The sequence below is a fragment of the Stylophora pistillata genome, chromosome 8, assembly GCF_964205215.1.
Source record: "Stylophora pistillata chromosome 8, jaStyPist1.2, whole genome shotgun sequence".
In the NCBI taxonomy this organism is placed as follows: domain Eukaryota; kingdom Metazoa; phylum Cnidaria; class Anthozoa; order Scleractinia; family Pocilloporidae; genus Stylophora; species Stylophora pistillata.
Window position 1 is genome coordinate 31,800,681 of NC_142526.1, and position 11,924 is coordinate 31,812,604.

An 11,924-nucleotide genomic window follows, 5' to 3' on the forward strand; every position below is an offset into this window, starting at 1 on the left:
TGAGGAACCCATATGATAATTTTTATTGTAATTTTCTGAAATGCTGACGATATCTTGCCTTTCAATGTCAGGGGTAGATGGATCACACGAGCTGAGTGTGAACCTTTTTCCGAGCATTTCTGTGCATTCAAATCCCGTCAATATCCCTAAGAAATTATCTTTTTTCCTGCAACTGCACCTGATGCTTTCTCCTCTTTTCTTTCAGCAACTGGAAAGTTTCCTCACCCAAAAGGTAATGATGATTGAGTAATAGCAATGGAAAATAGTCCCTCGATTTTCTCTCAATAATAATATATTAACCAGTTCGTACAAAAAAAAAAAGACTTATGTGGTGCGTCATTTTAGTACATCTCTCCGCCGAGGGCATTGAAAATGTGTCTTTAAATCTTCGATAACAAATTGAAAAGGAAAAACAGTTAAAGAACATTAACCTGTTTGCTGAATTTGGTCAGAGCATCAAAATTATTTATCGTTTACTTTTTTATCTATTTATCTACTGCTATGATTTCTTTTTCAAGACAAAATAAACATGATTGTGTTGCATCTTCATGCAAGGGAAAGCAGTTATGGACTTTAATGTTCTGCTTATTATGTTCTTTTACAGAGCCTGAAGAAGAAATAACAGAAGAAAATACCCCTACTCCAGAGACTCCGACGGGTGAAAAAAAGGGTTCTCCACCTCCGCCTCTATTGAATCCACCTATTCCTACAACAGTCCCTCCCAAGGGAATGGACATAGGAATTGTGATTGGTGTAACCGAAAGCGAATTTGAGACGATTAAAGCATTCATATCTCGGCTGGTCATATACATCAGTAAGCATTTCCCGAATGTTCAGTTCGGTCTCATCATTTACAGCGACAGACCTGAGCTTATAATGACTCTGCGGCACATCAAGTACATCAACGTTAAGGTGATCATCGAAGGGATGTCGTATGTCCCTGGAGGGCACCGCACGGATCTCGCTATGCTGTACGCCAGCCGGAAGCTGTTCTGTCCCGTGGGGTGCAAGGACCGACCGGAAGAAGAGAATGTGATGGTACTTTTCACCTCTAAAAAAACTGACGCCGGTTCGATCCCGTACTCTATTGTCACACCGATTATGAAGGTATACAAAAATGCTTTACTTTTAATTAAAGTGTTCTACAAAACCATCGTGAGAGCATTACTTTCTTGTAAAGAATTTTAAAGATCCAAACCTATGGCTTCGTATTCTTAGTGCTACAAGTTCATTCCTCGCATTGCTAGTCAGTATACCGGTGTAGCGGAATCACACAATGAAACTTTTCTATAATTACTTGCTGGTAAATTTATATCCCAATGATCTTCACAGAAATATATATAATCGAAAGAAATGATTGCACTCATTAACTCAGTTTCAAATGGCTACCATGAAAATTAATTTCAGCTGATTATTTCGTCTGATTTTTTTTTTCAGAATTGTTCTTCCAACATAATCGCCGTTGGACTATCCGATAAAGTCAGTAAATCAGAGCTGGTCCAAATAGCACTTGGATCACCTGAGCGCGTGCTTCAATATAACTCGATAGATTCTCTGGATTCAAATGTCATCTATCAGATCTCAACCATGATCGAAAAAGGACCTGTTGTAAAGACTGTTGTAAAAACTGTCACCACCACGTCAAGTAAGTTTCTCAAATCCTTTATAGTAATACATATATCTTATTAACCAAGCACGAGGGCCGTAATGGGAGAATATCGGGCCGTGGTCTTGACAGTACGGACCGAGCGCAGCGAGGTCTGTACAAAAAAGACCGAGGGCCGATATTCTTCCAGTACGGTCCCGAGCAAGCTTGGTTAATAAGAGATTTATTATACGACTGAAGTTCAAAGGGACACAAGTGCGGTATCATTCGGGACCATTCGGGACAGTGCCCGGTCCAATAATTGGAGAATATTGGACCGGCAATAAAGCATTTTGAATGGTTGATTAAAGTTATTGGCCCTCTGACTGCCCGAGTCGTGTAATAAAGCACTGTAATACCTTTATTAAGCAATGAACTATAGCTAGTTACCATACCATACAGTCCACTCAAAACAGATCTGTGTCATATTTCGATAGTTCTCTCGCTTTCCATATGGCTTTACTACAGAAGCCGCGAGAATTAAGTTAGGGATAGGCATGGGGCGACGAAATTATACCTCCCCCCAGGCCACTTCCCTCCAGACTTCTCATGAGCTTTTTATCCCATTCTCATGAATTTAAGTTTCTACCAAGCCACAGGTATTAGAAAAGTAATAAAAAAGGAAAGAGATAAGCTAGATATAAGATAAGGTAGGTTACGAATATGTCGAATGGAGATTGATCGATTATGACCTGTAAAAGGAGAACTTATGGTAGATTTGCTAGGATGTGCAATTGAAATGTTTTTGTTTGTTTCTTTGTTTGCAGAGGTGATTATCCACGAATTACCTTGAGCCGTGAATTTTCGAACTTTACATCTTAAATTTATTAAACTAAGCTTATATTAGGTTTAGTAAAACTGTACTGCTGGTAAATTTGCTCGTTATGGCGTAGATGAATGAATTGTCCCCCTGACCCCTGAGCTTAGTTCAATCAAGACAACTTTCTGTTTGTCTGCTAATTTTGCACGGCAATGGTATATTTTAAAAGCTGCTAAGGCTTCAGAAAATAAACTAAGATAAATGGGGCGGTAAGAGTCATGCTAAACTTCAATGAAACCTAATTCGGATGCAGGAAAATTTAGAAAGCAAATGAGCAAGTATTTAGCCAGGTATTTTTGGCTAGCACGAAGTGGCGTAATTAATCTCAAGAAGTTTCCATCCGCGTCAGATTCGCTTGCGAGGCAGATTCGCTGTCATCACGTTCGGGTTTGGCTTAAAAACGAATAATAAACTTAGTCAAGTCTAATACTTACAGAATACTGATTCAAACAGGTTGTTCTTAGTAAAGCCATTTGGTAAATCAAAACTGAGTTTTCGTGCTGCTTTAAAGTCAAGAAATGTGTAGATAGCTGTCTTATCCGTCGAAAAACTGTTTCAATTAAGTCATGGAATATTGTTAAATCTGGTGAAGGTAATTTCATTTGAAACAAGACACGTAATTTAACATTTCCTACTTACCTTAGAAATGTAGGTGAGAATACAAACGATAAGATTAGCTAGGTAATATTTGTAAGCCTTGAGAAGCAATATTCAGAAGAAACTTGGGGGAATAGTCACAAGTAGAAATTATTCTTATTACAACCATCAATTTATAGTGCACATTACCAAATCAGTATTACGAATAACTGTTATTTTTACAATAAAAACAAAACAAATGTTACTTCTATCAAACATCATCATTTCCACCAGATGGCTGGTACAGTTTCGCGTGCGAATTCTGTATTTGCACGAAGTTTTGGTTAATCGGCGGAAAATTACACCAATCTACTATACTTGCAATTAAGAAAGAGGAAAAAGGCTCGCCTCCCGTCAATAGGATACTCTTCTTTTCATGGTTGCCGAGAAAGATTTTATCTCTGCAGATTCAGGTAAAAGCTGTTGTGTCATTCTGACTCGCCATCCTTGACAGCTAACCCTCCACGGTGAGAATAGAGAAGAGGATGGGGCTTTTATGGGAACCCCTTTCTATATTTAGATATACCTCCCCCACCCCCCTCCCCTGATTCAATGTTCTATTCTTCTGACACTTCTTAGAAAGCGAATAGCCACATTACATGACGCATAGAACGTGTGGATATTTTTAAAACTTTTTAGAAAAATTAGGGGACTGTAGTTTTGATTGATTCTTTCATCAGTTGTTGCGTGCCTGCGACGTCGTCTTTCCATGTCCTTATATCGTCCAAAGAAAGGGAATTTTATTACTAATGGTTGCATGGATAAATTAATTTCTCTTAATATGAATGATCTTGACAAGGCTCAAGTAATATACTGTAACTTTCTACTCGCTTGAACACTTACATCATCAGTATTTAAAGTGATGAAAACATCTATCAGCCAAACTGACTAAATGCCCATAAAAAACGAGTCGAAAATCTCTCAGTTACACACTTCGTGAAGCACCTAATTTGAAGCAATGGTTGGCTGATTTTGCGCGGTAACTATCTCAAGGGGAAAAGTAAAATTTACTGCAGCTGATGATTGCCTCAAATAAAAGACCGGCTGTTCATTTGAAAGTACCACCCAATCGTTATCTGGGAGACAAGGGTCGTTGAGCCCGTTTATATCCTAATTTCTTTTTCCAGCCTCAAATTTGTGCAATTACTTTGGCTGGTAACTATCTGCCGGTGCAGTTTATTTCTTCCATTTCGTTCGAATAAATGAATAATACTATCGACAAAATTAAACAAGATCAAAAACCACAATTTTAAATTCCTAGTAGATAAAATTATTGAAAAGGAAGTTTTGTTTCAAAATGTGGATTTCCATTTCGAGTTGATTAGGCAGTTAAACTTACTACAGCTTTTCTTTTAATAATTTCGTGCAATCTTGGTACAAGACGTCTTCCAGCTAATTGATGGCAGTGCCTTGGGCTTCAATGGGATATGTAAATTTCGTTGCAATTGTCATCAGAATAGACAACAGTTATCATTAACCATTGACACTTCTCAGCCTGAATAAATAAGGACCCTTGATAACTACGTGTAACAGTCCGTCCGTGCAATCACCCCGTGAAGTCAGGGATAAAAGCCATCGTCAACGGTAAGAATTAATTTTTAACTCCGTGTCATGATCATGCAAGGTTAACTTCTAAACCTTTCCTAATAAATGCTTTCTGGGGTTTCCAAGATTTTTACCGCAATCACAACCGAAACAAGTGTTTTAACCTCTCTGAAGGTGCCACCCATTTGTTCCTGAAATTTACAATTTTTCCGTTTAGCTGTTGTTGCAGAAATTATTCATAACTCTTTTATATTTTCCACGTAATATGATTGATAAACGGGACATGGTTTTCGCTGCACTGTTGATCTGTTTGGTATATTACTCGAGCTCTCCTTCGTAACTCACTTTATTTTGCGCGCCTTTTCCGAATGAATAAAATCATACCCTTGGTAAGGCTTTGAATAATACTTGTTGTTATTCTCACACGAACGCGCAGGTCAATTACCATTTTATTAAACTGAAAAGTATGGAAAAAAAAAAACGTAACAACCAATCAGTGAAAACTTTCGTTTGTTTTTTCAGCATAATTAGTGTAATTTATTTAGTGTTAATCCCTCTAGAAAAGGCGGTTTATGGTTAAAGTTGGAATTGGCGCTAATGTAATTATGCTGCATATAAAGTTTATTCATTTTTATGATTTATTTCAGTGTCTGGTGCAGAAATGAGGTTTTTAATGTCATTTGTTGTCCTGTTGACTCTATCAGAATCGAGCCATGGTAAGTATATGCCCCCGTACACCTTTTAATGCGGAAATAAGTATAATTGTACAGAACGAAGAAAGTTTCCGCCTTTACGGCAAGCATTTTACCTCGAATAAAGCGTTAAATGAACCCGTCACAGACGTTTCCCAACCATGCATAACCAAAAAAGACCAAAAAACTCTTGATGATCTAAGCACGGAATGGATGTTTTGAATTAGAGCTTTTTTTTGGTATTTTAATAGGAAATTGTAGATTATTTCTAAAAGCACATCAAGATTCTCCCCAGCTCAAACTAAAAGGGCCTTAACCTTCGTCAATAAGATACTAAAATATGCGCGCACGATATTACAGCTGGTCAGCTGTTTATTAACCAAAGCTATTGCATTGATTTACATTAATGAGGAGCCATGGAGTTTCGGCGGGAAGTTTGGAGCAGTGATTTTCACCTTTCTCGTGTTTGTATTTCCAAACACAATAAAAACATGCCGAGAAACAAATATTTTTCTTTTGCTGCATATAGCATTGCCAGCCATCGTTAAGCGGTCATACTTTTAGATTTATTTCACCAAATGTAAATGTTTGTTCGGGAAAGAAGACTGAAATATTCAACGAAAGAGAAAACAGATAATGGTTCGTAATTAGTGATATATGCTAAATGCACGGAATCTTACTAATGACTCAATAATGACTGAAGTAATCTATTGTTAAGGTCGCTTGGTTCAACGTGACAAGATCGTCTTAGACAAAAAAAAGGCATTCAATTTTTTTGGCTGGTTTAAAGATATTGACCACGAGTGTTATGAAGAAGGGTGTACGTTTGACGAGGTTGTCGATCATTTTGGCCACAAGGAAAAGTCGGTAAGATTTTTTTTGGCTTGATTTAGTATTTGTGTTTGCTCTTAAATCAGTGTATGCATAATGAAGTATGGGGTTATACGGAAATCTTGCCACACTTTGTATTGTAGTAAAGAAATCAGAAATGGAAAAGAATCTTCTATCCATTCTCCGGTAGAGCCCTCGTAACTTCAGTTTAGCAGTACAGTTTAGCAGTACAGTTTCACTAAATTTGTATAGGTAATGACATGATTTCCAATGCAATTTGGCATTAAAGGCACGAGTAATTTTATCAAAGACATCAAGCCCTATGGGCTCGTGCAATTTTTCGTGCATGTCGTTACTTGATGATATATTACACGAATAAAACATCACAGAAAGTCAAGACAGACGAGATTTTTACTGCGCACACGTGCTATTTGGAATTTGCACTAGGGTTACAGGAGAAATGCGCTCGTTTTCAGACAATCAGACGCGCGTAGTTTTTTCATGTAATTTTTTCGTGCAATAAAGCAAGGGAACGAGGAAGACCGTAAAGATTGTTATATATTGTTACTTTGAGGTATTAATCTCTTTTTTTTTTTGTCTCAACAAATTACAGTACGAGTATTGGAACACTTACCAATGTGAGAAATTTCAAAAGGGCTGTGAAGGTATTGCCAGTAGTAACTGTATTATGATCCGCGATGTAAACGTTATCATCATCACTGCAACATGCAATCATTGATATTACATCGTCATCAACAACTGCATCATTATTATCGTTTTGAATGTACTTCTACCACTTAAGACTTCTAGAAAAATTAACAAATTTTCTGCGGTTATCTGGTGCGTGAACTAGAAAGAGTAAACAACCAATAAAACAGCCGTTGGGCGACAAAGTAGTAGTCAGCGGGGCTTTTTTTAGCTTACAATCAAAACGTCATCGAAATTATCCAAGCGCCAATCGGTATTTTGTTTCTGTAAGTGTTTCAGAAGCGACTATACTCTACTGAGGTTTAAACCCTACAATTTAAGGTCACGCTGAACATTCTGAAGTTGATTTTTTCCCTTAATGTGTCTTAGACAAAGACTGCCGCGGGAATTCCGTTGGAATTGAAGATCCGAAGAAAGTTTCCGGAGGAGGAATTATCGCTTCATCATGGCTCAGATCGCACTTAAATTTCGCACCATCTCAGGGGAGATTGGGCAACAAGAAAGGATCTTGGTGTGCGGACAAGCAAGAAGAAGATCCAAAACCCTATCTTCAGGTAAGGATGGCTCGGCATTTTCCTTTGTTTTGGGATAAAAGAAACATACTTTATAGCAGACAGGAAAGTAGTGCCTTGCGCGCGCTGACAAGCTAATTTGAAGTGATTAGTAAGTGCTATTCACCTTCTGACAGCCGAAGGGGTAAAATCGCGAGTAAAGAGTTTGATGTTTTTTTTAGGGAGGGGGTGCTTTTGGTTTTGTTTGAACTAAAACAAATATTTACCTCAATTTCGGTGAAAGTGGTGAATATTTACCTCCGCTTCGGTGAGAATTTTCAATAACTACTCCTGCTCAGTAATAATAATAATAACAATTAACAACTATTCACCTCAGTGTCGATGGTTAGTGGTGGATATTTACCGAGCCGCGAAGCGACGAGGTAAATATCCACCGCTAACCACCGACACTGAGGTGCATAGTTGTTTTAGTATATACTAAAACAGTGAGATAATATACGCCACCAAAAATTGATCATAATTCATACATTCCAGCAACGATTCCAACATTTTCCCGCGCGTAACGATCCAACGCGGCTCGGATCGCGGTAAGTGACTTTTTGTTGTAAAAACTGCCGTCTCGTTTTTTCGCTGACTGATAAAATTGTTTGGCGACATTTCTTCAAATGGTGTTGCAAACTCTTTCTGTATTTGAAACCATTCTGTAAAAAATACCATTCAACTTTGATTTTCAAGTGAACAAGTGAGGTTACGCAAGATTAATTTGCATTTGTAAACAAAACCTTTTTCATTGGTTTTTATCGATAAACTCCCGGTTACCATTACCTTGAAACACGGCCAAACCAAATTTAGTCGCTTTCTCTGTGTTTTCAGGGACTGCTTTGTCGTTATTTGAGTGATTTCTTCGCTTGTCACGGATGCAAATCGGCACGCCATTTTTCCCGAGTTGCTCGAAGGTAAATAGCAAAGGATATTCGGAGTTTGACTAGCCAATCAGAGCGCGCCTTCAACGTTATCCACTGTTTTAGTACATACTAATATACGTTAATTGAGGCTCCCCCCTTAGGGGCTTTTCAGCCACAATGTAGACTAACTAAGAGCTCAAAAATCCCCACTGGCAGGAGGCAGACCAGTGGGCTATTTACTGAGCACAGCTGAGGAGTTGAACTTGGGGCAACCGAGAACAAATCCAGTGAGTGGCAGGGTGGAGGACTTGAACCCGGGACACCGGATTACAAGTCCAGCACCCTAACCACTCGACCACGCCGCCTCCTTCAAAGAAGCAGGTAGTCCACAACTACAGATACTGAACTTTCCTCTATGGCGACAAACTAGGATACTAATCAGTACGAACCAAAAATTGAAGCTTGCCTTAAGATAAATAAGATTGAACGGTCTTTTGTACGGGTACCGGTGCTTTAACGTACAGCGTTGGAGTGTAATGCAATTAACAATCATTCGTGGGAACAATCAACACTAAACGTCATATTCCGCTTATGATTAGGTCGAGCTTCCAATGCGTATGGGAGTTTGCGCAGTAGCCACACAAGGATCATCTTTGCACGATACCGACTACGTCAAGAAATATGAAATCCAAACCTCATTGGACAAGGAGAATTGGATAACATACCAGGAAAATGGAACAGACAAGGTAAATTAAAATACAATAGAACCATATGACGCTCTGTTTGTGTCTTTTCTACGATGTATACAAATGTAACTAAACCAAAAGAAATATATACCCCACGATTACCCAGAGAATGCAAGAATCGTCTTCGATAAACGCACAAAATAAAATTATCGCGCCTTATGATCACTCTCATTCAGTAACGTAAGCTTCATCAAAAACCGAACCTTAAAATTTAGGATGTTTTCGTCGTTTTCGTAATTATCAGCAACAATTTCTATCTTCTCAAATCTCTCCAAGTCCATCAAATTCAGACAAGTATGATGCACGATTCTCGCAGTAGATAGCGCTATTTAAGCAATAGCGAAAATCAGACCTGAAAAAAATCAGGCCTGTACGGGATTCGAACCACTGACCACTGCGATACTAGTGCAACGCTCTACCAATTGAGCTAACAAGCCAACTGGGAGCAGGCCGTTAAGTTGATTCGTAATAAACCCGTGAAAGTGATAACTCAGATACAATGAAATATATGAAGTTCATATATTTTGAACTGCGGTATTAGATACGTATGATGCAGTTGGCTTGTTAGCTCAATTGGTAGAGCGCTGCACTAGTATCGCAGAGGTCAGTGGTTCTAATCCCGTACAGGCTTGATTTTTTTCAGGTCTGATTTTCGCTATTGCTTAAATAGCGCTATCTACTGCGAGGATCGTGCATCATACGTATCTAATACCGCAGTTCAAAATATATGAACTTCATATATTTCATTGTATCAAATTCAGACAAGTTAATATTTTTGTTTTTTAGTACGACTCTCTCACTTAACTAATACGTTTTTCGGTAATAAGAAGTTTATTTATTTATTATTATTATTATTATTCGACAGATTTTTCACGGTAACACCAACGCTGGGAACATGGTAAAAATAAACCTCGATCAACCGGTTCTGGCCATGTTTGTCCGGTTTGTCGTCAAAGAATTCAGCGAATGGCCGTGCATGCGCGTTGAGGTTTACGGAACACCTGCAAGTAAGTCATTGAAAGGAATTAAAAAAAAACCTTTCAGTCGATCAAGGATTGTTTGTTTTCAGTCGTTCACTTCATGGAAAAGACTTAACCTTAAGTCGCTGGCAACATAACAAGTTACACATCAGCATCATTTTAAATGTCAGTCAGATGTTTTATGCCCCGTTAAGCAAAAAACTTAAACACTAGAATAATATTTAATCAATGAGAGCATAGTTAGCGAAAAACACGGGAAAAAAGGTTACAATTGATAGTTTTAGACAAATTTTCATCCAGTAGGGTTTTATTCAAAACAGAAAGACTTTGAACCACGTCGTAAAGCATTAAAACGAAAGTGCTTCCCGGTAACTTTGGTATGAAAGGCTACTGATTAATATTAGGGTGACATTTACAACACAAAAAGACTCCGATTAACCTTTTTCAATGTCTTGCCTTTTTAAGGTAGTTTTTTTTATATATAATCAATGATTTCCCATGAAATTATACTGAGGGTTAAACGTCGTAGCTTTTGAGAACCAACTCACCCCTCATCGCTCCTTTCAACAGTATATTAAAAAAGGTGAAGGTTCATCTAATATTTAAGGAGAAAGAACCTTTCTTTCTGCTCAGATTGATGCAACTAATGTCTTTTCATTTATTTATTTATTTTTTGGTAGATTGTACTGTTAGGACAAAGAAAAACGAATGTTGTGTGTTTCCCTTCATGTACGAAGGAGAAAGGCACTTTACATGTTTATCATCCCTATTTGATGGCGCTTGGTGTGCGACGACACCCGACTATGACACAGATAAAAAATGGGGAGAGTGCTTAGGTCTGTTCAAGATTTTCTCATTGTACTTATTTTAACGAAGCGAGCGTACAGGAAAAAAAAACAACAACAATAGCAGAGTTAAGGGTTCTCTGTCCTACTTCCCAGACACTAGCCAGGTGTCATTACAAATTTAGCTACGAAGCCACATGACAAAATTGTGAACGATTTCAGACCTTAAATTTTTGTAGGAAATTAGATAGAAAATGAATCTTGAAATTGAATAATACGGGACATTAAGATTAACTTTTCACTGAGTGTATTAAAAAAAAAACCTGAATCTCATTCCTAAAGGACTTCAAAGGGCATTTAAATGATTATTTTGAGGTTTCCCACTCAGTTATTTCTTAATTAATTGTATCCGAACTTTCTCTTTTTCCGCAGAAGGAGACCTGAACGCATGAAGTGAGATGCAAGACGAAATCGCCAAGTAAAGGCAGATTCTACTACTTACATTTGGCTCAAGAAAGCACTCTGTCTGCACAGGGGCTAGTCACCAGCACGTATTAGTTTCTTTTTAATCTGTGTTCATTATTACGAACACGAGACAATAAGGTTAATTTCACTTTTTTGCACACAAGTCACTTAATAAACGTGTTTGTTCACGTACACTTGTCCGTGTGGGCTTTGTTCAGTGCGAAATACGTAAGGAGATTTTCTTCCCGGGAGGGGGGTGGGGGGGTCAGTGCACACTCCCAGTGCCAATACAGATGTACTTTGCACCTTCCACTTAAGCTTATTCTAATATTATCAAAACTAGTAGAGCTGGAGTTAGAGCTGAAACAAAATGGTGAGAAAATGAATTGAATGAAATAAAGTGAGGAGCATAACATGTGAGGGTAACTTCGTGTTTACCTCACAAGGCGTCGCACCCTCTCATTTTTTCTTCTTAAACCAGCAAGATGGAGTTCAAGGACAGAAACATCTTTGCTTGACACTTCGCTGATACTCGCCTAATAGAGAGACCGACGTCATAGAATGATATACTCATCCTTCTTCAAAATTTATAGTTACAGGCCAAAGGCCTTTGTAGAAACATCCACAAGCCCGAGAAAAAAAAACATCTAAAAA

The 11,924-nt window shown here is 38.1% G+C and overlaps 2 protein-coding genes across 16 annotated transcripts in view; both read left to right on the top strand.

Moving 5' to 3' along the window:
* The window catches only part of LOC111328849 (uncharacterized), a 33,710-nt gene extending 30,404 nt beyond the window's left edge, over positions 1-3,306 (top strand). For all 15 annotated transcript variants that reach the window (XM_088731922.1, XM_088731924.1, XM_088731927.1 and 12 more), the window contains 4 exons: positions 206-232; positions 605-1,107; positions 1,438-1,645; positions 2,413-3,306. In XM_088731922.1, coding sequence (XP_088588048.1) covers positions 206-232; positions 605-1,107; positions 1,438-1,645; positions 2,413-2,438 — 764 coding nt within the window. In that variant the 3' untranslated portion in view covers positions 2,439-3,306. The remainder of the gene's footprint in view (positions 1-205; positions 233-604; positions 1,108-1,437; positions 1,646-2,412) is intronic.
* A 1,286-nt stretch (positions 3,307-4,592) lies between these two features.
* Positions 4,593-11,462, top strand: LOC111329959 (coagulation factor VIII). Its single transcript, XM_088731938.1, has 9 exons — positions 4,593-4,685; positions 5,294-5,362; positions 6,057-6,205; positions 6,783-6,834; positions 7,247-7,431; positions 8,894-9,040; positions 9,906-10,047; positions 10,701-10,856; positions 11,238-11,462. Exons 2-9 carry the CDS (start codon positions 5,308-5,310, stop codon positions 11,255-11,257), a joined length of 906 nt encoding a protein of 301 aa, XP_088588064.1. The 5' UTR covers positions 4,593-4,685; positions 5,294-5,307; the 3' UTR covers positions 11,258-11,462.
* The last annotated feature ends 462 nt before the right edge of the window (positions 11,463-11,924 follow it).